This window comes from Apteryx mantelli, chromosome 3 (assembly GCF_036417845.1).
Source record: "Apteryx mantelli isolate bAptMan1 chromosome 3, bAptMan1.hap1, whole genome shotgun sequence".
In the NCBI taxonomy this organism is placed as follows: domain Eukaryota; kingdom Metazoa; phylum Chordata; class Aves; order Apterygiformes; family Apterygidae; genus Apteryx; species Apteryx mantelli.
This window is the reverse complement of record NC_089980.1, coordinates 76372616-76397720: the sequence shown is the minus strand read 5'-3', so window position 1 is coordinate 76397720 and position 25105 is coordinate 76372616. Positions and strand designations below refer to the sequence as shown.

Here is a 25105-nt window from a genome sequence, read left to right as displayed (position 1 = left end):
TTTTATAATATATCTAGTGAATAATTTGTGTATACATTCATTGCTACACATACATGAAGTGTGATTATTTCCATTGCTCTTTTGGGTGGTGTGTGAGTTTGTATTTTTATAATACATAATTATTTTAAGTTATTTTTATTAAATATATTTTTAACTCCTACATATTAGACTAGCAGTGTTGACAGCTTCAGACATTAACAACTCACAACCCAGGCCCTTGAGACTGGTGAGGTGGGCTTTAAAATCCTTCTTCTTTTTTGTTGCCCTTTGTTTTCTGTGACGTTTATTTCTTTCTCCATTTTTGAATCATTAGAGTGCATTGAGGCTGCAGTTTTAAGGCTTTCCCTTCAGCCAAGAGGGCCAGAAGAATGCATTTGGAAGCAGGAGGGGAAATTTAACATGTTCCACCTAAGGAATGAGAAATAAATTGTAATAGCCTTTATCAAGGTTTGATTTTTACTTCCTTCCTTCCCCAACATGGTGGATGTGATGGGGTTGGGAGGAAAAAGCAGAGTCACTAGTGTCTTTGCAGGATAAGCATTTGCAGAAAAGCTCCATGCTCCAAAACCACCAAAGCGATGGACTCTGTCCTTGTTTTAAATGTGGTTCTTACTTCTTTCAGAAGCTGTAAAGCCCTGGATACCATCTAATACTATAAGAACTGAGAATGATGAAGGTGATCTCATAACTCAGCAAAAAAAAAAAAAAAAGGCATTGTAAGGCTCCCTTGGTAAAATGCAGGGGTGGTTACATTAGGCATGAACCTAGTGTTCACCTTTCATTAAATCTAATATTGAACTTGGAAGAATCTCTGCAAATAGAGGTTAATGTTAACATCTAAACAATCTAAAATGTCTATTGTAACATTAAAGATAGGCTCGGAAAGTCTTCAACAAAATGAATGTTTAAGCCTGTTGCTAGGTAATGATGATTGATCGAACTTAAGCTTTTTGTTTTATAATTCTGATCCTCACACATAAAGCCATCTGACACCTTTGAGGTATAGCTAAATGACATCTGTTATGAAAAGCACCACACATGTATTTTCACCCACACCTGCCAAAGCTTTCTATCTTTCAGTCTAGCTACCAGGAAGTCCATCACTTTCCATTAATGGCCATATTAAAAGCTTGCTCTTCCTTCTTATATCTCAGTGCCAGATATATTTGATTTCTACTTGGGCAAGCATAATTCTTCTTTCAAACAATAAGTTTCCATGGATAAATTATAATGTGCTTTCACAATTTGGTTATGTTACCTATTGCAGTCAACTCAGCATCAGAACACCTTTGAGAAAAGTGGAGATGGCAGCTACTAACCAAGTAAGGGTTGGGAAGAAAACAAAAGTTAGCACATTTTGAGCAGTTTTTGTACACTTTCAATCTGCAGCTGGATGACAAATCGAGAGACTGGGAATTTTACAGATCCAGGTCACCTAACTGATGCTGGGGTGGAAGTCACACAGATCATTGTCTCTTAGTCAAGTGGTTTGAGAGCTTCAGTGCAGTGTGCATAGAAAAAGGCACAGAATCCAATTGTTTTAACTCACAACTAAATATAGAACATCTCTGTCTCTGCAGATGCATGATCAGCAGATGTTAACTGACGTACCACAATTGATTTTAGGAGTAGTATAGCAAATTCACTGCCTCCATTTGTCTTTATCAGACCTCAATGAAAAGAACATTAAGTCAAGATGTCTGGTTCTTACTGGAGACAAAATGAAAAAAAAGTCAGCACTTTAGGTTTTAAATAACAACACTTAGCATAGTAATAAATACTACATGGAAAACTTAGAAAGGTCTCTAATAAGTGTATGGGAGTATAGCCTAGCAGTCTCTAAGTCACATAGCAATAAGAAAGGCCTAAAGTTCACTCTGCTCTTTTTGCTAAACTTAATGGAGCTGATGCTAAAACATTATAACTGATTATTACTGCCATAGGCAGTGGGCATATATGTATATTACACCCAAGGTAGCAACAGACGTTTTTCTTACCACAGGGTCTAGAAAATTGAGAGGATTAGGACTTCAGCTCCAGATAGGAGCCTCATATCCCAACAGGGTGTTCCAGAATGACATACACTGCTGAATCTCTTAGCAAATAATAGCCCTCACATAAACAGTTAATATTCAGATTCTTGTCAAGTTTTAGCTCTTCACTAAGGCTTACAGTTTCTCAAAATGTCAACATATTTTTCATTGAAAGACACTGCACCTTTTTACAATAATTTTCCCTGCTGAAATCTAAATCTAAAGTGAGGTATTCAAAAGCTAACATGTTCCATACAATGGAATATCTTTCCTTATTTCTCTACCTTTCCCTGGTGTGTTTTAGATAAGAATTACATTTATAACCAAATCATTTATTGTCAATTCTATGTCATAGTTTCCCTTTTAATAGATTGTGTCATAAACTTCAGCACGCACAATAACAGATTGCTCTAATTTTAATACTGTCTCATAAAAAACTGGTAGCACACTGTAAAGGATTAGCAGTGTTCAGTCTCTGACAGCTATTCTCTGCCTTTTCATCACTTTTAAGGAATCCCCAAACTGTAACTGAATAGTCCTTTTGGGGTCTACAAAAAGCAAACTCAAATGGCTGGAAAACCCTGCAAGGTGAGTTGCAGGGTAGAGAAATAACCATCCTATAAAAACAGACCTTAATGTTTCCATGTATTTGACTTTGATAAATTCAAATATCTCCTGTAATCCTAACACTCATTTAGCAGATGAGGTAAATAATCAAAAACTTCTGTTACATAAGTCATAGTTAGATCTTGAAGGGTATCTCTAAAGTACTCTGCTATATTTTGCAGTACATGAGCTGAGCAACCAACTATATGCAAATACTTAGTCTCTCTCTCTTTTTTTTTTCTCCAGAAGGCTGTGTTTCCAAAAGATTGCCTTTTTTTTTTCAAACATTAAAATATATTGCTGTTCCCTACATTTCTTGGTGCTGACACCATATATCCTGACACCATCACAGCTACCGGACTATGAGATCATAAAAATTAACATTAACGTTGGGAGCAGCAAATGATAATGGATAGGCAAAGTTAAAATCATGTAGTTACAATGTATTTCTTAAACTGTGTATACGTCTAGTGTCAGTTCACAGATGCCATGAGATTAACTGAACAGACAAGGGAGTATTTTGCTTATAACTGTATAGCAATGAGTAGCTGCCGGAAACATTTTAATACTTTCATAGATGGAGGGTCCAAGTGCTTCTGCTAATTCTTCAATTCTTTCCTAAACTGAAAGAGAAATTAATATACTGTTGTCAATATGTTGAGCTTCTGTCTGACCAAGACTGATCATTTCTAGCTACGGCTGTTCCGTAGCCAGTCAACACTGGGTAACACTGTTATGCTCATCCATGGCTTCTGTAGGAGGCACTGTTTGTCTACTGTAACAATTTTCAAGAGGTTCATTTTTAGAAGGTGCGCTCGAATTATTTGCCTGTTTGGCTCCATGATGTCTGACAGTCCATCACAAGCCACTGAGAAGCATTCCTATATCAGCTGTAGTGAGCCTCATAATAATTACTGCTGCCTTTATTGATCCATCCAAATTATTTCTCAATTCATTCAGAAAAAGCCAAGCCTACTCTTTTTCAGGTTTCCTGCCCTGATGATGGACAGTGACATTGCAAACACTATCTGGACTAGGTGGAGTTACAGTTCAGTTCTTGGTTAATTAAATGTATGAATTCTTCAACTCGCATTCAGGTCACGGTATCTCTGCCTGTTCGTCACCCACTATATCTGTACTGATTCTGCATACCTAGGAACAGTGTCCCATACTGCCAGCAATTCACCTATGATAACATGAGTTGTTCAGAAACATTTAGCGTTGTATTACTGTGGCTAAGAATTGCACAATCTCTGACTGCACCTTGCTGTTCCATGTTATTTAATGGAAACTTGAGGTTATGAGGGCTAAAATGTTCATACAAAGACAGGGCTGTGGTTTTCTTTTCTCTTAAGAAGAATCAGCTTATTACGATTTTCTGTTGCTCTATTTTTGCTCAAGGTCTAAGACTTGCTTGCTTTAATTCAGTATAGTCAATAAAATGCATTAAATTTTACTCAAAGCTAAAGTTTCCTCAAAGTTATGACCAGTCTTAGTCAAGTCAGCCATAAGGTTTGGATCACACTTGTTTTAATGCAGTATTTTTCTACCTTCATCTGAACCTTTAGCCTTTTATCAATAAAATCTGTTAAGGACTTGTTTTAAAGCACCGCTTCCTTTCTATGTGATCAGAGACACCATGGACAGGTGGGTCTTGTTTGATTTGCACAGCATTCAAGGTATAAGAAAGAAATATTGACAAGTGAAGAACAAACTTTTCCAGTTCAGAAAAGGATGGGGTTCATTAGGACATCCTCTGGAGCAGCTTTTGGGGTGGAGCTATTGAGATGAATTGTGTATAATTTAATCTGTTTATTCTCCTCTGGCATATCTGTTCAGTAAATGTCCCCTGTTTCTTTCAGAAACTCAGATTCTTTCCCCTGAGAAAAGCATAGGAGGGGTGTTGGGGGCGGGGGGGGGAGGAAGATCAGCTAGAATTCCCTCTTTCCTATCTCCTACCTATTAGGTAGGAAACTAAATGCATAGTTGGCTAACTTTCTTAAGAGTTCAGCAGAAGCTATTCTAGATGAATGTGATTTTCACCATCTCTCTTTCTGCTTCCCCATTCTGAATGTTTCTGTAATTTGCATCTGAAAATGGTCTCTATTATAAAAACCCACATTTCCTAGAGCCTAACTTTGTCTAATCGCTGTGACCACCAAATTCCTCAGTTGGAGATCTTGTATCTGGTTGGGTTTTACACTTCTTCCATGGACCCCTCACCCAGAAGCAGGATCCAGGGTTTTTGCTCATTAATACAATGGAGCTATTGTGGAACTACTGCAAAATAAATACATGGTTCACATAACTGCATCCTTTACTTGATTAAATTCTTGTTTTATCATCAGAAATGGGAAAGTGATTAAAAAACTCCTCAGTGGTCCATTCTATGGTGCCCTCATTATCCTCTCAAAGAGAGGAAACCTGTACAGCAAATCTTGGAAACTACAGGTTAGCTTCAGATCTACAGGTCAGCTGTTCTTCAAATATGGTTTCAGTGTCATCTTCAAAAATGTCTTCTACATCCCTAATGGATGATGTTTGAGGGTCCTTTCCTGATGCTTTTCATAAGGCTTGGAAAAATCCACCCATAGCTGGCAAGACTCAACTCTACAGACTCTTTACTCCAGTACTGATGTTACCAGCAGTTCCTTGCACCCAGTTGAAATCCTCAGGTGTTAGATCACTTTTTCTGTCTTAACACAGTTCTGTTTCCAATGAGCCCAGTCATAAAATAACATTCATTTTTCACATAACCTGACCTGTGTTGCCCCTTTTACTATATCCTACAAGTTACTTCACTAGCAATATCAATTGTATTCTACCCGTTTCCAACTCTGATTGACAAAGACAGTCAATTCTGCATGTATCTGGGAAGCATACCATACTTCAGAAATCTCAGCAGGAGATATGTAAGAGATTTCATGTTCAGTTATCACAGCCTAAACAGTGATAAGGGAGCAGAATATGGCATAAAATGTATCCTTGAATAAAAAGAAAATATTTATTAAAAACTAATTATTTCCTCAGGGGTCCTGTTTTCATTATCACTAGCTCAGGAGCTTGAATAAACTCACTGACTCCACCTTTACAGATGTTTTATGTATGTTTAATCTGATATGAGAAAGATAAACCTAGTAATAATAGACTGAATGTCTCGAATTGTATTCAAACCAGGTCTGCTGAATATATTCCTCTTCAGCTTCAGAAAGGTATTTATAAATTGCATGTGCATTTGGGGTTGCATGAAATTCTGAGGATTTAAGAATACCAGCAATCTACAAAGCAATTTTTTTTTTTTGTTTTGAGAGTGCCACTGGTGCATCTGTAAAGTATGTCTTTCTAAAATGTCCCCAGATTCTTCTTTTTTTGTGGATTAGCATGTAAAGCTGTAGACACCCATCAGTGAAAAAAGATTTTAATGACTACAAGTGATTTGACTGTGGCAACAAAAACAAAAGTCAAATTATACTCACATGCAGTAGCTGTTTCTCTTTTTTCTTATGAGCAACACTAGGCAAGGCACATTCTACCTAAATTGCAGCCAGGTGGGAGACGGAGGCAAGGGACAATGTGCGACAGGGAGGTACTTCTCTAGTTACACATGCTCACTCCCTCATTCCCTCGAGTTTTCAGCTCTTGGCGCACCTCTCATGTGAGAAGGCCCCAGGAGGAGCAGTTGTCCCTCCACAAGTGGAGCTGCTTTCTGACCTTCAGTCCTACCCCACTGGAGCCAAGGCCTGAACTTCCTCAGACAGGGAGTGATCGTGACTGGGACAGAAAGGCATAGGGACCTTCTCTAGCGTAGAGATGAAAAGAATCAGGGCTCAGGGACAACTGGGAGAATTATGGTTTTAAGTTAAATTTTTTTTAAAGATTTTAAGATCTTTTTCAGTACTTTTTCAGTTCAAATGTCAGGGTAGCTCTTGCCCTTTTCAGAGCTGCTGTGAGGCCATGGCTGCTCCTTTACCGCTCTCGGGCTGTATGGCTGACTGAGCAGCATGCGGAGGAAGGATGAAAAAGTACTGCAGGCTGTCTGACTGTTCCCAGACCAAAGCTTTTGGCTGTTGTCTTCAGAGATGCTTTTCACCATACGTGCATGCCTCTGTGCTGATCCCAGTGCAAACCAATGGGCCTACATGGTCAACAGGATGACATTGCAGAGACCTTAATAACCAGCATACTCATTCTTGTTTGCCCTTCCCAGACTGTTGCCCCTTATGCATGGGACAAGGAGCTGCTGGGTGTATCAAACTGGCCCTGACAAGCAGGGATCAACTCCCAGCCTTCAGTGTGGCTCTCTGCTTCTTCAAATTCTGGCCCCTATACTCATTAGACACCTTATGGTCATGTGCGATTGGTAATTCCACCAGTGGGCCATAATCTCTCTTGCCCAAAACCTCCTCTCTTTGGTGAAAGGCTATTCTGGGTCACAACCACAAGACAGGTGAGAAAAGGGTGAGATGCTGGACAAGCCAGAAGCAATCATGGTCTCTAAGCCCTGCATGCCTTGAATAATTGCTCCTAGGTGGCACAATCTCTCCTCTGAATACAAGCTCGACTGTTCCATTGTCCAGGATAAAGCAAGTCCTAGAAAGAGTCTCCAAAGTTGTGTGTTGAGAAGTAGCAGCACAAGAAAAATAGAAATTATGTGAATTCAACAAATTATGTATAACTTATGTTGGTGTGCTTGGGTGGGAAGCCACAAAGTGTTTCTAATGTGCCACACTGGGGCAACTCAGTGTTAAGTAGACACAAAAGCCCACGGGATAAGCACTGAGCCAAGGACTACTCCAAGGGATATGTGGTGCAAATGAGGCTTGTTTGCTGCAGAATGGGGTAGACACAAATCAGGCTCAGGACTCCCAAGTTTCACATGTCATTGCTAGAAGTCCTATGTAATGCACAATTCTCACACTATATGACCAAATCTCTTTCATGTACAAAAAACATACGTTACTTGTCTTTTTCCTATGTTCTCACATATTGAGGAAATTTTTCAGACATCCAGCAGCATGTGCAGGTTTATACATTTAATAATGTTTCCATAATAAGTTTATAATGTTTATACAGTAAGTTGGGCCTGAAATGCATTGAACCTAGCAGGCATGCACCATGCATATATATCAATGCACACTCAGAGTGACTCCAGAACTGACATTGCTTTCTACAGAGTTCGGCCGGACTCAAACCCTGTGTGAGTCATGCAGAACCACTTCCTCTCTCTAAGGTTTCACCTAAAACCGTTTCAAATCTGCTTTTCTTTTCAGGGTACAGTCCCTCGGTCAGAATGGGGCCAAGGTCCATAGAGTATTAGGAAGGCCCTACTGATTGCTGTGTAAGGCTGAGGAACACAGACCCTAAGTGCTTATACAGCCTGAAAACCAGTCAAGCAGGAGCACAAGGGATAGAAAGGCTCCTTCAGGGAAGATTTTCATTGCAGCAAATTGGAAAACTCCATGTTTCACTGGCAGCTTTCCGACCAGCATTACCCTGGTGACCTACAGTGTATCTTTGGAAAAAAAAAAGTTTTGGAAGTCTTTAGAGAAAGATTTCACAGGAGAAAACATCCCTACACTATTAAAAAATAACTACAGTGGCTCAAGCACTGTTAAAAAATGTGTACCATTGTCATATGTACACAAAAGACAACAGTCACATTGCTTTCTCTGAAGTAAACTCAACTACTGCTGCTAACCGCAAGTGCAAGGTTGCAGAACAGGAATGACACAGAGTAACTGCCTCAGCTCACGGCAAGATGGCTTATGGTAGGAAATTCTTATCCTATATATAGTGACTGTTTAAAAATTAAGGAGTTACATTATGGGGAGGTTCTCAGTGGATGTGGTGGGTCCTTTTCATAATGCCTTCCAAAAAGGGTCACTGTTAAGAGTGGTTTTGATGAGCTATGCTTACTTTTCAATCGTCCATCACGTAACACCTAGTCGAAAAAAGAAAGAATAATACTAATATTCCACTAACAGAGTAGCAATATCACATGGTACAGAAAGAGTAGGCCTTACAGGTTAAATATTCTGATGCAGTACTTTAGTGTCAAAGACAATCACGAGAATAAAACAAACCAGAATTCTCTCTGACTTATGCATGGAAATGCTTTTGCAGTCAAGTCACTAAAATAGAGCTCAGAAAATTTAAGTATCGTTTTCAGCTCTGCCATGGCTCTCCCACATTTCCTTGGACCTGAAGTTCTTTAAAATTTCCTTCAGCTCCATCTTTGTAAGGAAGATCATTTTCTCTGCCTCATAAGAAGGTATGAGTGATAACAACAGATTTGTTAAGTTTTCATCAGTTACTCATACATGGCCATGCAGGTTATCTGTCTATCTATCTATCTATCTATAGAGATACACATAGAACAGCAATTTTAACTCTACTTTGATTTGTAGATTCCTAAACATTTTCCATGTGGAAGTACAGAGAATTTCAGTCTACTGGCCATATGTTGCTTTTCTAAGTCACTTTTTACCGATCAATTTGAAATCACTATTGTAGACAGACTACATATATCTGCAACTTTTAAGAGTCTTTGCGACAATCAATAAGCATGTATTTGGTAAGAAAATATAAAATATTTTTTAATTAAACCATGATCACATTATAGCGTACCTGATAATCCTTTGATGTATATGTTTTTACAAAAGTCCAATTCGAAACAAATATACAGTATGAGCAAGTGTTTCTCCATTCTCTACCTTACAAAAAAATCACTGCTGCTTCTCTTAAAACTCTTCAAGCATCATTTCACTGTCTTCGTTATCTCTTCTAGGCTCTTAAAGAGCTCGTTCAAATCAATTAACATTTCATCTAGCCTCTTGCATAAACATAATCTAAGGCTTATGACTGAAAACATTTTTTGGCAAAAATGTTTAATGAAGTTTCAAATAAAAAAAAAATTATAACCCCTACAAAAACCTCAAAACCCCCTTTCAGTATTTTTTTTTTCATAGGATATCTACCCTTATGCATGATACTCAATAGCAATTTTTCTTGCTTGGACAACTACATTACTCAGAGTATTTGATTCCTTTGTCTCCTAAAATGCACATCAACAAAAACCTTTAGAAAATAGTTCCTTGAAAGCTATTATTTATGGATTTGGAATCTGAAGTGGGAATGCATATTTGCTAAAGAAAACACTCAAGAGATTCTCAGCCTTAGCATTTACATCTCTTCTCAATAAAGATGAACTCAACCCATGCATTTAAACATCCTCTCGAATTATGGTCCCTAGAATCAAAGAAAGTAGTTCTTGGATTTGTTTGACTTTGTTGCCATATCAGTTATCATTCCCTTGCCAAGACCTGGAGAACCTAATGTGAAACAGCTCGAGGGCATCCCATTACCTCAAATTCCCCAGGGGCCAGGTGAACCCCGCTGTACAGGACTTCTGGAAAGACGTAGTTAGTGCCAAATGTGCCACTCAGGGAGAACATGTCAAACTTGGTCTGAGCAGCCTCCACAGGCTGCCCACAGCTTTTCAGGTCTGTGCTTTTACACTTTAGCAGCGTGCATATCTGTGGGGGAGAGGATACAGAAAAGCAACTTATTTCTCAGCTTTAAGCAATCAGGAGCTGAATTTGATAGTATGAAAAGCTTTCATGATGAAGGAATGAACAAGTGTTTTGGAAATATTCCTTAATTTAGGCCACAAGAACCTTTGCATGCTTTGGGTGCACACTGGATTGAAAAGACTTATCATTGTTTTCCTCAAAAATAAAATTAAAATTCAATGCATTCACTAATTGAACTTTGGTGTCTTAACAGTCACTAGGAAAATGTATATCTCACTCCCATTGAACAAATTACCTGCCAATGATATTTTATGAGAGAACCATGAAGACCATCAAATGCACCCAGTACATAAACTTCATCTTTACTCTTGTCTGACATCCTGTAGATCAAATGACAACAGAGGTCTCTCTGGCAAACAGTATAATTTCCTGCTTTGTGCCTGAGTTCACTGAAAGTGAATATATCACGTCGAACAGCTCCTGTAAAAGTGTTTTTTTCTTCTGGAAATTTTTTGATGCTTGTGGCATACGAGCTCCAATTGACAGCAAGAGGGTAAGTAGGAGAAAGACAGGGGTGTGAGCTCAGCTCTGCTATCAGGAGACAACCCTCCTCGGTTTCTGTGTCATAATGACATGCTATGGGGCCATCTGGTGTAAATATCCCACTCCCTGTAAATGACACACAGAAAACATTATGACACAGCTATGTGGAAACATTGAGTACACATTGGGAGCTATGTAAGCTTTGTAACATGTAAATTTGAAAATACTTTAAATCAACACGTTAAAATGTGCCTCAGACTTTGTTTTAGAAGAATTTTTAAATGGCAGAACCACCAAGATCAGGTTATGTGCTTCACTGGATTTTGGAACTGAAAGCCTTTAAAAGGCAATATGAGACAAAACCCTGTAATTTTTTTTAAAACTTAGATTATTTCTATTCTAAATTAGTGCTTCATAAGTGTCATATTTGCCAAAGAAAGAAATCATGGGGATAATTACATTTCGTAGAAAGAAACCTAGAGCTTTGGCCTAAACTCAACTCAATGTGCTTAGAAATAGAACAGACAAGAATATTCCTTTGTGGCTTTCACTTCTGCTTCAGGTAAGAATTACAGATTACAGATGCAGCTACAACAATGGTTTCTCAGTTTCTAGAAAATAACTGGGAGAAATATCTATTTAGATCAAACCAAAACATAAATATCTCTAACTTTTCAACAGCAACGAAAAAACAGAAAATGTTTTGTTCAATACAAAATAGGAACCCTCCTTTTGTTTTCAGGTTATTCTGTTTAGGACATTTGTTTTCTCCCTTTAATTGTTAATTGATTTTTAAACAAAAAAAATCTGCTTCAAAGTGAGAGGCTGAAAATTTAAGTGAAACTTTGTGCCATTTTGAAAAAAAAAAATCAGTTTTAAAATACCAGAATGCAATGTCTTGATCTTTCTAATTACATCTCTCCTAGAAAGTTCAGCATTTTTTTGCCTTAAGTTATTTACTAAATTCAATACAATATCAAGAATATTTTAGTCGTCTTAATTTTTCAGAGACTTCATTATTTGTAAAACATATTTGCCTGCTTCTGAATCCAGTACCATTAAGATAATTTCCCTTTTCCTAAATGCAACTCACCTGTCATTGCCAAACCAACATTGTGTGTATTTGCTGAAAGTAAATTGACACCCATGCCCATAGCCCAGGCAGAGTGAAATTCAACAGCAGTCAAAAAAGGCAAGACATTCATCCAAGCAGTCGGGAACAGCACGGTGTCCACCTGTAACTTGCTCACCAGGACCACCGCAGGGTCGTGGAAAAGTATGTCGAAGCAAGTGAAGATGCCAAACTTCCCAAAGGGTGTCTCAAAAGTGACAGTTTCTGGCTCTTTAGGGAAATTAAACTGAGTTTCTCCTCTAAAGAGGTTATACTGTAGACCAAGAAGATGACATACTAGAATTAAAAATAAGGCAAGATTACAAATAGCTACTTTTTTGTCTAAAACTGCCTTAAAGCAGACCCTTAAATACAGGGTCTGTATCTCAGATAGTCACTCAATCTCCTTTTGTAGCCACTGGAGTCTCCTGAAATCGCTCAGCAGAGACAGCAAATCAAAGTTAGTAAAACCCAGATCCCAGAAGCCCCCTAAAATTAGGTAACAAACACAGAAGTTGCAGGTGCGCTTTGGTGTATGGGACATGGCACCTGCTTACATCATACTTAGCGCTACAAGCCAAATGAGCATCGCTTAAATTTGGTGTAAGTACCCTGAGGGGCTGAGCTAGCGATGCCTGCTGTGATGGCAGCCTGGATGTGCACCAACATCTAGTGTCCCATGGCTGCAAGTCCTACAGTTGCTTTGTGGTGAAACGCGAGCACTGGCAGCGTGGTCTGGCTGAATCCCCTCTGATGCTCCCAAGGGCCTGGCCTCCTGCAGTACTCCGGAGTCGGACAGCAAATGCCAGCGCTGTGCAGCCAAGCAGTCCCAACCACTGGGCAGAGAGACCCTCAAGTGTCAGCGCCTGCATTTTGGATAGTTCCTACAGCAAAACCCTGCAATGCCATGTGCCTGCATCCCTGCTGCCTTCTGGAAATGTCCAGCCAGTTTTAGCTCCTGAACTCTGCCCAGACATCGCCTGGGAAAGTGCCTGGCTAAAACCATGACGAGGAACCTGCTAACCATTTACCTGTATGGAAAGCTGCGTGTCTTTTCAGTTAACTATCATAAATGTAGACTTTAGTGTTTTATATATATCAGACATGCACTCTGCAGCTGAGGTGCTCCTGGGAATCATGACTGATCAACCATGTTCTTGCCTGTTTTTCCTTCTGGCCACAAGATCCTTGTACTGGATCATCCTGGATTGGTTGTCATTCTACAGTTATATAAAATTATTGTATCAAACTACTGAAACTGGTGCCAAAGAGATGAAAAGTACACAGATAATCAGTAATAGGCTGATGCCAAAGCCCATCCTTACCTTGTGGTAACGAGCCAGCAGTTTCCCTTCTGAGTCAAAGACAACATCAGTATTGTACTGATAGCGACCATCACTGGGGCAGCTGGGATCACTAGAATTACATGACTTCTTGTCCCCAATGTTTGCCACCACATAGATAGAGTTATTCCTGGCCATGCAGCTGAATCGTTCCTGCACTGGAGCAGGAGCAAATCTAATGCATTTTTGATGAAAGAAGAACCAAAAATTTTTGAAATTTAATTATGGATGTGGAAGAAAAGCATTCAAAATTATTACTTCAGTAACTGCGTGTCACATGTTTTAAACACATTACATGTTCTTATACATTTTGAAAATAATGATTTTGCCTAAAGTTTCCTCCTTTTCCTCCTTTTCCAATTTTTAAAAGTGAGGCTGCCTCAATGCTTTTTACCTTTCACATGCCCATTTAATTAAGAGTTCATTGTGATGACTTTAATTTATAAAATACTTGGGATTTTTAAAAGATTAAAAAAATTAGCAGTTCTTACGCAGTTATTGAGAGTAGCTCACTTCTCTGTGAGACACTAGTTTGAAACCACATAAATCACTGCAGAAGGACTCACCTCTTGGGATCGGTGCAGGGAATCCAGTTCACCTCTGGATCAGGAATATCCTCCAGGTAGGGGTAGATGGCTTCTCTGGTGAAACGCCAGCCATAAATGCCATCTTCAGGAGTCACAATGATGTGGGCACCCTGGCAGGACAGGCTCCGTTAAGAGGTCACCAGTACCCATGTAACCAGGAGAATTGGCAGAAGGTGCTAATAGTACAACGAGTACCTGTCGGGCGGCTTCCTTGATGGCTCCTTCCAAGATGTCCATGTTTTTGTTCATCAGTGCCAAAGCATCGTCGGGAGAGGGAGGCTCGTCAGTGAGTGCTGGCAGGATCACTGAGTGCTCGTACACGGCCGCAGTGAAGCTGTCCCAGGCAACGGCCTGGAGCACTGAGAGGGCGAGAACTGTGCCCTGTACCAGAGGCTGGAAAGCGAGCATGGCTGGTGCCTTGTAGTTCCTGGGAGTGGGCATGGGGTATATAAAGCGAACAGAAAGAGGAGCAAAGTTTTTAACACTTTGCTTTGAAATAATCATCTATTAAGAAATCTGGGAAAGTACAATATTGTACTGTCAACGTCTAAGATCATTCATTTATGGTAAGAGGTCTAAGAATCACTTCTAGGAATTGCATCTCATTTTAAATTTAAAATGCTGACGGTAAATAAAAGGCTAAGAGGGCATTCAAGAACAATACTGATCTATAAGAGTCTTCCTGGAAAAAGTGCTTGCAAAACCTGTTTTTACGTTCCTCTTCAAGCTTCCAAACCTGATCTCTCGAGTCATGTGTTCAGACTCACATGGTTAGGGCTGACTATTTCACATAACCATGCTGTGAGTATCCCCTATCACTTAGAAATTCAGCCGGGGGTGAAGGCAGACAACTGGCACGAAGTACAGCCCTCATACTTCAGAGTGTAGATTATACCTTTTCTAGTTATGAGACACATGGACCTGCCTTGCCTCCTTCCTTTGGCCAATAACTTATTATACTTGCAGCAATTTCCCTAAAAGTGTCCTCCCTCGCACATTCATAATTTGATTTGCACTAACCCTTGAACTGTGTTAATCTGTATTTTTAGACCTGAAATATTTATCTGCTTTGTGAAAATGAATTAAACCTAACTTTCTACTATTTTTGATATAAAAAGCAAATTTTGCACAGTGACTGTTTTGCAAATGGCACGCTACTACTATAGTCTCCATTTTTTCATAAAAGATCCACTGTTAGAACTGTATCTCTGATCTTGCATTATCTCTGTGAGTGTAAACTAACATAACCTGGCTGATATTTACTGTTCAGTAAGAAATAAAGGAAAATATTTCTCATCTAAACAATATCTTTCTCTTTACTTTGTAAGTTCACCCTGAAATCTTATTTTGTTTTGAAGGCATCCTCAGGAGAAACAGGTATTTCAGTGTCCTCCGACAAGATGACATTGTGCTCATAGACCGCTGCACTGTAGCTGTCCAGGGCACAGGCCTCAAGAACAGACAGGATAAGAACCGCAGCAGAGACATGAGCTTTAGAAAGCTCCATATTTGAAGTCTGGAAGTCGCTCAAAAGGAGGACAGGTGACTTCTTTAATAGGGAAACTCTTGCACAAAACTGGCAATTCCCCACAGTGCCAGAAAGCTGACACCGAGTGACATAATCACTATGTCCGGAAAGCCTCAGGGCATCAAGAGCAGGGGAGCCGCAAAAACTGAGCAATTCTGCATTACAGCACAGGCAGAGCAGTCACCACTGCACGCAGCTGAAGAAACATGTCACCTGCCAGATTTAAGAAAGATACAGGCGTGGCTACAGGACCAAAGCAATACAGGAATTGCTACAGTGAAGGGAATTGAAGGCAAGCCCAAGTCACAGCAGGAAAACGAGCCAGAGGAATTTGAGATATCTCAGCAAAAACCAGCATACACACATTCCTGGCCAAACTCGTGCAGGCAGGGCAGCAAGAGGCAGGTAGCTGGCCCTGAGCTCTGTGCCGCTGCCAGTCATGTCCAAGCCCACTCAGCATAGAGTCAGCTCAGGGCCACAGGGGCTCAGGGCCAGCTCCGCATCACAGTGGGGATACCAGGCAGGTTATTACTCCAAGCAAACCCATCAGCACGCCACCCAGTAACTGAGCCCTGAAGAGATCCCCAAAGATCATCGCTGGAACAGCATGATGAATGGGAGCCACAGTTTCTAAATTTTAACTATTGCAACCTCCACCAGATACAGCTGCAGATCACTGCTGCCAGAAATCTTAAAGTTAAAGCTGCCTGTGCACAATAATGACTTGTGTCTGGTTGCCCAAATCTCTTACCTTCTTTAGTTCCTCTTTTGCTTCACTACCCCTGAGAGAAGTGTTTATTGTTATCAATGGTTACGTGCAGACTTGTCTTTATATACAATGCTTTGGTATGTGGATGGATGGGTAGATTTCCGTATGATTGCTTTCTGCATGCTTGACTCACTCCACACAATAACACATTTCACAATGATAAATGTTATGCAATCTTTGTAGTAAAAGGAATTCAGCTCAATATTGGCTTGTGTCAGTCTTCTAAAGAAAAATATTCAACATACAAATATACCTAAATGAGACAGCAATGGCCTTGAACCAAATCCTGAAATCAAAATACTCACTGGATTCAGGGTTTGGGATCATATATTGTTTACGCACACATTCCCTCAGGTAGAGGACTTGCATCTACAGTGAGCAGGCCTGAAAGAGCTGCTTCTCAGCTGCCAGGCTGGCAATGTGCTCTCACTGTATCCCTTCTGCATTGCAAGGCGAAACCTCAGTGCCCACCTTCGCCTAGCACCATAATCTCCCTTAAATCCAGATCCTTTCCCCAGAAGTGACTTGCAGTGGGATCCACTAGGTTCCTGGCCCCAAAACGTGGGGGACAAGCACAGTGTTGGCAGTGAGTTTGGACTGATGGGAAGAGCATTTGAACACTCCCTTGCTGGGATGAGATTAGTCTTTGGCCAAGCTGTGACTGAATTAACAGTGAACAAGGTTTTAAGAGAGCGTGAATCTAGCAATACAGATGTTGATCTTTTGTAAGGTATTGTCTGGGGTTGGGAAGATGGCTTTTGTTAAACACTTATATGCCATAGGAATGCCAACCATTCCCTTGATAATATGAGAACTGGGCTTAGGTCCATTGGACCTTCTAAAAGCTTTGCCCGGAAACTCTCAGCTTATATGCCCTTTTCATATCTTCTTTATCTTGCAGAGTAGAGTTCTGTATGTAATACCCTCTTCCAGATAGCTCTTGGTGTGGGTTCCCATTATTACCATGCCTGCAGGCAGGCAGTGTCCTTTACTAGTTTCATGCCCTACAGTCTTTAAGGTGACTGACAGTTTAGGGTCAGGAACAGGAAATGCAAATCTGAAACAGTAACTTTGTGGAATTAAAAAAAACCCACCCCTTCATTTAGCTGGGGAGAGCGAAGAGCAGTGTTTCCACATACCAAGTGTCCTGTAATTTTTCTTCCCCGACTGCTGCTCAGATTCCCTAATACAACACTTTTGAGATTGCCAAGCAGAGAGAAGCATGGAGAAGAGCCTGGCCAGAAAGTGAGCAAAAGAGCAGCCAGAGCCACGAACACCTGAGCCTGGGCAAGGCAGAGAGCATGCTGATGTGCAGGCAGGCGGAAGACTGGAAAGGCTTGAATGTCATCTAGAAGCAAAAACTTGCCGTTCGTTGCCTTGCTACTAAATTCCTGATGCAGTTGGTAGCATCACCTAGAGTTAAGGTTCTCTGGTCCTTTCCCTGACAATTCCCTATCATTAGCTACCATGTAATATTACTGAGCTTGGCTAATCAGAGTGACATTTTCCAGAGGTTCTTGTTTCAATTTTCAGTGTACATTCTGAGTCAAGACATCTTCATTTACTCTTTCCTTTACCACACTTCTCAGAGATGTTTGATATACGCCTCAGATTTAGTTTGTATTTTTCTAATTTTAGCCCATGGAGTGAGAGGTGCATTGTGGATGGACCCCACTGTACGCTCTGCACCCCTGCAGAACCAGGAAGAGATGTGGCCACGGAAATAAGACAAGGAGAGGTATGAGGCAAAGTTCAGGCCACAAGCACTGGTGTCCCATGGATGCAAACAAGTTCCTCATGCAAAATGGAGGCAGAAGTCTTGGGAACCTTCTCCTCACAAACACCTAAAATCACTGTCTCCAGTGTCTGCTGAGAGGTGCTGGGAGTGCTGCAGCACTAAGGAAGGTACTTGAGCGTATGCAGGGCTTAGGTCTGGTGTGCTGCTCAAGCTGTGGGGAAGCCATACGAGAGCAACTCTCCCAAGGGGGCAGCCAATGCCGGTGCTGTTCTGGCTCTGCTGGCGCGGAGTCTGCTGACTGCCAGTAGTGATGTGGGGGAGGCTCCGGCCACCTTGACTAGCTGGCTCTGAGCCAGCTGGGTGTTGCTGGCACCATGCCACAGCATAACAGCAAGCGCAGACATGCCTGCAGTTTGCCAGGATCCAGAGGGGTCTTGACTGGGCTTTCAGGTGACTCCCCTTTATACTCCCAAGCAAGTGTTTCCAGGCTCCAAAGGCAACAGTGGTTGTTGGATCAGTGCACGGAGGCCTGTGCATTGGGGGTTTTCAGTGACACAGACTCAGCTGCTGAAGCCGGGCGCTCCTCAAACACCAAGCCCATCTCCTCCTTTGTCCCAGGCAACATTCGCCTCCCCCTAGCCACCACGGCAACACGGAAAGGCAGCTCCTAGTCTCTGAGCACATCTTTTAGACCCTCTCAATGGCAGGCACTGGCACTGGGCGTGTGGGGCCCAGACCTAGAGAGCACATCGTGATTAGCATGAGTCAGCAGTGGTGCCCCAACCCTACCAGCTGCGGCCACACACAGCAGATGTGGAAATCCTGCAGGGTCAGAGGCAGCAGGCAGCTGGGGAGACTCCCCTTTCTGCCCGGAGACCCCGGCCTGTGCCCCCCCAGAGATGCCCCGTGGCCCAGCTGCCGCATCACAGTGTGCCACGACGGCACCCACAGTGACCTCAGCCACGGCCACCAGCGTCCGTCCACCAGCGCGAGTCCGTGCCGGCGCCATGGGCACCATGGGCAAACTGCTGCGGTGGGAGGGGTGCTGCCAGCCCTGCTCCCAGCATGCAGGGACGGCCCAGGGGCCTTCGCCGTGGGGCTCCTCGTGCCCACCTCGGGCTCTTGGGCAGGGAAGCCTCCCAGCCCCAGCAGCCACCGAGCGCCTTTGTGTCAAGCAGGAGCCCCCAGCTCCTCCTCAGCGACCGTGTGCAGGTGACATGGCACCACCACACGAAGGACAGGCACCTGCTGCTCTTCCCTGATGCCATCGCCATTGCCAGCTTCAAGTAAGAATAGTGACCAGAGACGTCCTTCCACCCCACCACGGCCTCTGCCACCAGCCCCAGGGCACCACTCCTCCCCGGAGCTGCTCCCGCTGCCGCAGAAAGTGCCTCCTTGGGGCTGCCTGCACAGCAGCTGGCCTGCAGCAGACACGGGCTGGTTCATTTTAACTCTGGCAGGGCCACAAAAGCAAAGCTGCACGTGCTTTCTTGTAAACTGGAATGGCAGTGGAGGTGGCCACAGCTGGGCAGGAGAAGGGATTTTAGCCAAGGTCTTTGCATTTGCTGCCACGAGGGCAACCTGGAAGTCAGTGCCTGCTCTTGTTCCCTGCAGGTGTGGCTCCACCTTCTGGCTGAAGCACCGGGTGCCTCTCAGTGAGCTGTGGGTGGTGTGCAGCGAGGACGAGGACAAGGCTGCCTGTGGGCATGAAGAGAAGGAGCTGTTTGGCATCAAATGCAGCAATACCCTCATCCTCGTCTGGCCCACCAACCTGTGCGCGGTCACTTTTGGGTGAGTCTTGGGGCCACGTTGTTTGGCCGTGGGGGATGCAGGGCACTGTGCTCGCGCTCAGTCCTCTGTGGGCTTGCTGGGGCTCAGGTCAGGCTGTGGGGGCTGAAAGCAGAGGCCCCGCTCTGGTTTCACAGCAGGACACCATGAGTTTTTGAAGGTGAGAACACGACCGCCCGGGCTGTTGCTTCCCCTCCCGGGAAGACAAAGCTGTGTGCCTTCCTGGGAAGGGAGGGAAGCAGCCTCGTTTGCAGGAGGGGCAGAGCTCACCCAGAGGGGCAGGCTCTTGCCACAAGTCTGTAGTAGACCCACGGCCTCTCCCGGGCCCCCCGGCTCCCTTGGAGGAGCTGTTCATGTAAGAGATGCCCTTGTAAACACCTCACCCTGCAGCCCCCTCCACGCAGCCCCCTGCCAGGGGACTCGCCACTGGCAGGTGTCTCCTCTTTTCCGTGCCTAAGCGCTACCAGGGCTTTTGCCTTCCTGAAGTGAAGGAAGGCAAGAAGAGAAGAGGAAAGAAAGAGAAGTAGCTCCTCCAGAAGGAGAGAGGACGCCAGAACTTTGGCGAGTCCCTGTGCTGCCCCACGAGGCTGCGCCCCGTCCCTGGGACTCTCCCCAGGTCGGAGGCAGGTGTGTTTGGGGCCCATGTCAGGCCAAAGGAGGAGCAGCAGCCAGGTGTGAGGCTGTTTCTCCTTTTCCCTGCAGTTCGCAGGAGGAGAGGGAGCTCTGGCTCAACACGATCCTCAGGTAAGCCCTGCCAGGCCATTCAAGCGGTGGAGAGAAGGTTGAAGGCAGCGGAGCGCTCCAGGTGGAGCTGCAGAGGGAAAAGCAGCAATGGCGGTGGGGGGAAAGGGACACCCACTGCGCAGTGTAGCTCCTGGGCAGAAGGGTGCAAGTTGCTTAGCTTTGTGATTGCAAATTCATCCCAGTGCCATGGGGTTGTCGGTACAGCTCCTTGCTTGCATGGATTGAGACCCTGAGCTGCCACTTTCCATTTCCATAGGGAAGGGGCGCATAGCCAGCAGGGCTGGGGGTGTTACAGAGCGGGGCTGCCAGTGAGCACCGCGGGAAGGTCTGCTGTGTCAGGGTCCCATGCAAGCACGGGCTGGTTGCGGGGGAGAGAGCAGAGAGGGCTGGGTGTGACAGAGCTCTTCCTTTGTCCCTGCCCTGTGCCCAGGCAAAGCCGAGGAGCCCAGGGTCACCCGACTGCCCTCCATTCGGCTCCTGGTGAAGGTGGTTGGTTTCTACAATCCTGTAAGTGTCCCTGGGGTTTCCGCTCCACCCAGAGAGCGACTTGGCTTTTGAAAACAGTCCCTGCGACGAGCTGCTCACGTTGGCTCTTGGTTCTCTTGCCTAGACGGTGACACTGACAGCCAAGACCATCGAGGCGTTGATTGTGGCGGATGTAAGCAGTGGCTCCCTCTGCCCCGGCCCTTGCTGGCTGTTGGTGGGAGGTATCGTAGCACAGTGGTGGTGGCTCTGTGGGAGCTGCCCAGGGCCCTGTGCGGAGCAGTGTGGAGGAGCTGGCTGGCTGGCAGCAGCGGGGGAGCTGCACGGGGCTGCCCACTGCCTGCCATTGCCTGGGAGCGGGCAGAGCCCTTTGCAGGTGACTCCGGGCAGCCCCGGGCAGAAAGGGCCGGGCATGGCTGGGAGCAGCCAGCGTGTCCCCAGGGCTCGCGGGCAGTTTGGGGAGGGAAGCTGGCAGGGTCCAAAGCCATCGAGACACCAGCTGCTTCCTCACCGGAGGCGTTTGGGAAGGAACTCCCCAGTGGCGTGGCAGAGCACGGGAGGGCAGCCTGTCCCCCATCGGCCACGTTTGGATGCTGTGTGTGGGGCTGTGCCTATTCTGGATCCCCCAGCAGCCTGAAAGGGTCCTGAGCTGGGTGCCCATGGGGCAGGGCCTGGGGCGCTGGGTACAGCGCGAGCCTTCAGAGCCAACAGCCCTGTAGGCTACAGAGCTGAGGGCTCCCTCATCGGGGTCAGGGGGCTGACGAGGCAAATGAAAGACCAGATTTGCAGGAGGGAAGCAGAAAGCCTTGGTTACCCATTGAGAGAGATCAGTGGCCTTTTCATAGCAAGGCTCTTGTGATGTTCTTGCCCTCCCCGCTGCCCAGCCTGAGTGGCTGAAGATTCAACGGCAGAGAGAAGCAGTGGGGCAAGCACTGGCCAGCGTGCGAGCGCAGAGGCGGATGCAGCCACGAATGCCTGAGCCTGGGGAAGGCAGAGAGCACGCCAAAGGGCGCACAGGTAGACGGTGCGACAGGCTTGCATTTCATCCCCAACACAGAACTCGCTCATCCAGAGGCACCTACACAATGTAGTGCATGTTGTGCTTGGTAGCATCACACAGAGCTCAGGGTCTCTGAGCCTTTCCTTGATGTCCCCCTCCAGTTAGTCAAGACATGTTCTTTGGCTCTTTGCTTTAGCAGGATCATCCAGCTGTTGGCTCTCTCAGGCTGCTATTCTGAGAATCATCCAAAAAGCCCCAACTGGTAGTGACTAGGAAACCAGAGAGCATGTCTTTGTAGGAAGAGCGTGAAACTGGGCATTGGCGTCCTCATGGGCACCTGGCAGAAGGTTTTGCCCTTGGAAATCATTTCCGGGTGGGCTGTCTTACAAACGGGGAAGACGGCTGAAGCACAGGCTAGACACACGTGGTCTTGGGATTCGGAGTGTTCCCTCTGCTGCAGCCCCGCTGAGCCACCCGTGCTACTTCCAATGCGCACAGCGGCTTTTCGCCATGAAGTACCATTGGGCGAGCAAGGGAGCAAGGAGGTTGTCTGGTGTGGAAGTTTTGGTCTCTTCCCCTTCCCACTGACAAATGCTGATAACCTGGTGTATGACCCAGCCCTGATTTCCTGAGCACAGTCAATTATCTCCACGGGAGGAGACAGAGAGGTAGACTTCCATCACAGACATTACGGAGACCAGGGCCTCCAAGGGCTGACACCAAAAGCAGGTGGATATTTGGAGCTGGGGTGGGGGGTTGTTGCTTTCTTGCACAGAAGTCACTTTGCTGCCCATCCCCCCAGAGGCAGTTTGCCCTGCTGAATCGTAGCTGCAAAAAGCATGGCTTTGAACTGAAAGCCAAACAGAATCCAAACGGCAGCATTGCTCCTGCTTTTGCTTTCCAGAGCTGCACGCAGAAGAGCCTCTGGAGCGTGCGGTCTTGGTGCACGTGGCAAGTCAGGAAGCTGCACTTGCTGACACACCACGCTCTCCACTCTCTGCCGAAAGAGAACCAGGAAGAGATGTGGCCACACAAGTAGGGCAAGGAGAGGTATGAGGCGCAGTCTGGGCCACAAGCACTGTCTCAAGGTGTCCCATGGACAAAGCAAGTTGCTCATGCAAAACTGAGCAGAAACGTTGAGGACCTTCTCCTCAGAGAAAGCATGAACACCTGGTTTCCTATATCTGTTGCGAGCTGAGCAGCAGCACTGCGGCAAGTGCTTCTGCATATGCAGTGGCCGTGCTGCTTCCAGCTCTCCCCCATAGCGATAGCATCCCGGCCGAGAGAGGTTGGGAAGACAGAGGTGAGCAGACAGGGGGTCGAGGGGAGCACTCTGCCTCTTCCTGGCAGCTGACAAGGTGGCTGTGAGGAGGTCTGTGGTGTTGCCGTGTCCATGTTAGAGGCTCAAACTCCTGCCGGCCTACTCATCATTTAGCCCTTGGCTATGTTTGTGCTTCCTGCCATTGGTGGCAAGGGGCCCCCACCTGCCCTTTCCAGCACTGCCTTCAGCACAAGTGCTTTGCTCATCCTCCTTTCTCCTTGATAAGAGGCTAAGGATGATGATGACCTCAAGTGGCTTCTCTCTGTTTCACTGACTCCCAGCTGCAGCTGTTCAACTTTGATGCTGAGGTCCAGCCCATCATGGAAGACTTGATTGCGAAAGCGATGGAGAAAGCTTTCCTGGCCATCAAGCAAGAAGAAGAAGAAGAAGAGCTGGCCAAGCTGCAGCCACTTGAGGCTGTGGATGGGGAACTGCCTGGTGCAGAGGGTGCTGAGCCACAGCGCCTGGAGGAGCACAAGAAAGAGCCCCCAGAGGAGAAGGTAGGAGCCTCGAAGACCAACGCGGGCCTGCCTGAATGCTCATTGGAAGGTCTGAAATGATTTGCAGCCCAGAAAACCGAGATTGTAAAGAAGCATGGTTGGCCTACAAGGGTAACTCTCCAAGTGCCAAAGAACATTGTGCAGCAGCTGCCGCTGAGGCATGTGTGCGCAGAGGGAGGTGGCTGCACTTCCTGCAGAAAAGGAGCTGGGAGGTGGTGTGCTTGAATGCAGAGGTGCAGGCACAGTTGCCGTTCAGGCTCCTGCACAGAGCAATGTGAGAGAGGATGTGACGTGATATTGTGGGTTACGTATGCGATGGTTCCTTCAGTCCCAGGCAGAGCTGCAGTTGTGGCTGAGGTAGCTGTGCAAAGGGAGGTCAGAAATGGCCCCACTCCCTCAGCTGCAAACGTGCAGGAGCAATGGTGGCTGATGTGCTCCTAGCCTCTTCCCTGCCTTCCCACCATCATCTCTTCCTGGCTTGGTCTTAGGTTTAGGGACTGCCGCCTGTCCCTTCTTTTGGGCTGCCCTTCACTTCCCAAGCTGTGTGTGCCTTCTTCACATTTCTGCTCCCCTTCTCCTCAGGTGCAAAACGTGGACGAATGTGCAGCCTCTGCCTTGGCACCTGCAGGCACTGCAGTGACTGCAACCCAGGTGCCTGTGCAGCTTGAAGGCAAGGCTGACAGCCTCCCCGAGGGACCGGAGCGCATGGAAGCAGTTCTCGTTGTGGTCCCTGGCACACCTGAGGGAGAAGAGGAAACTCCTGCCTTGGACTCCCCAGACCAAGCTTGGGCTAAAAGAGTTCCTAGCGAGGCACCGCCCCAGGGAGAGGAAGGCGAGTCTGGGCTCCCTGCATTCAAAAGCACAGAAGTGCCCGCTGCCGAGCTGCCCATGCAGAAGGAGAAACAAGCCTCTGCCCTCCCTCCAGAAACAGCTGGCTCAGAAGCAGCTGCAGTGGCCAGGCAGCAAGAGCTCCTGGGAACCTCAAGCTGTGAAGATGTCCTGAGGCAAGAAAAGGAAGCGGAGCAATGGACAGAAACAGCCCAAGAAGTAGGAGACTCTGGTGCACTGGAAGCCATGAGGGCTGAGGACTGTTACTCTGCTGCTGTGCAGCAAGAAGTTCTAGCTGTGCCAGAGGAAGGCCCTGGCTCAGCTTTCCCTGGAGCTGAAGGCTCGGAGGCGCCGCAAGTGTCCATGCCAGCACCAGCTGCAGCACTTGAAGAGCCTGTCGCCCCCGAAACGGTGACGCTCACAGACACGGCAGCCGAAACATTAGAGCCCTTGGCAGCCAGGCCTGGGCAAATGGCTCCAGAAGAAATCCCAAAGACTACAGTTTGTTGGGTTCTGTGATGAAAGGCTTTCATCTCCAGCAGCCCAAAGGAGCTGAGGGGAACTGGGACAGGAGGGGGAATCGAATCGCTCCTTGGAGAAAGGAGCACCCTGGCCCTGCTCCCGTCTTTGCATTAAACTCCGTTTCTAGCT

At 45.6% G+C, this 25105-nt stretch overlaps 2 protein-coding genes across 2 annotated transcripts; one reads left to right on the top strand and one right to left on the bottom strand.

The window, feature by feature from the left end:
- Window positions 1-8460: 8460 nt before the first annotated feature.
- LOC106497928 (pantetheine hydrolase VNN2-like) lies at window positions 8461-15262 on the bottom strand. Its single transcript, XM_067294786.1, has 8 exons — window positions 15119-15262; window positions 13951-14019; window positions 13735-13865; window positions 13151-13343; window positions 11808-12099; window positions 10467-10840; window positions 10004-10174; window positions 8461-8580 (listed from the first exon to the last, which is right to left on the bottom strand). The coding sequence occupies exons 1-8, from the start codon at window positions 15260-15262 to the stop codon at window positions 8461-8463; spliced, it is 1494 nt and encodes a 497-aa protein (XP_067150887.1).
- A 6502-nt stretch (window positions 15263-21764) lies between these two features.
- On the top strand, window positions 21765-24973 carry LOC136991622 (uncharacterized). Its single transcript, XM_067294580.1, has 4 exons — window positions 21765-21822; window positions 22710-22855; window positions 23408-23626; window positions 24209-24973. The coding sequence occupies exons 1-4, from the start codon at window positions 21765-21767 to the stop codon at window positions 24971-24973; spliced, it is 1188 nt and encodes a 395-aa protein (XP_067150681.1).
- Window positions 24974-25105: the final 132 nt, after the last annotated feature.

Bases quoted from the DNA above. Each gene is read 5' to 3' on its own strand.
- LOC106497928 (XM_067294786.1), bottom strand. From the start codon at position 15,262: ATGGAGCTTTCTAAAGCTCATGTCTCTGCTGCGGTTCTTATCCTGTCT. The intron at 13,344-13,734 runs GTGAGTCCTTCT...AAAATGCATTAG, and splicing joins CCCTGCACCGATCCCAAGAG to ATTTGCTCCTGCTCCAGTGC. The intron at 10,841-11,807 runs GTGAGTTGCATT...TGTCATTTACAG, and splicing joins TGTTGGTTTGGCAATGACAG to GGAGTGGGATATTTACACCA.
- LOC136991622 (XM_067294580.1), top strand. From the start codon at position 21,765: ATGCAGCCACGAATGCCTGAGCCTGGGGAAGGCAGAGAGCACGCCAAA. The intron at 21,823-22,709 runs GTAGACGGTGCG...TTTGCTTTCCAG, and splicing joins GCACGCCAAAGGGCGCACAG to AGCTGCACGCAGAAGAGCCT. The intron at 23,627-24,208 runs GTAGGAGCCTCG...CCTTCTCCTCAG, and splicing joins AAGAGCCCCCAGAGGAGAAG to GTGCAAAACGTGGACGAATG.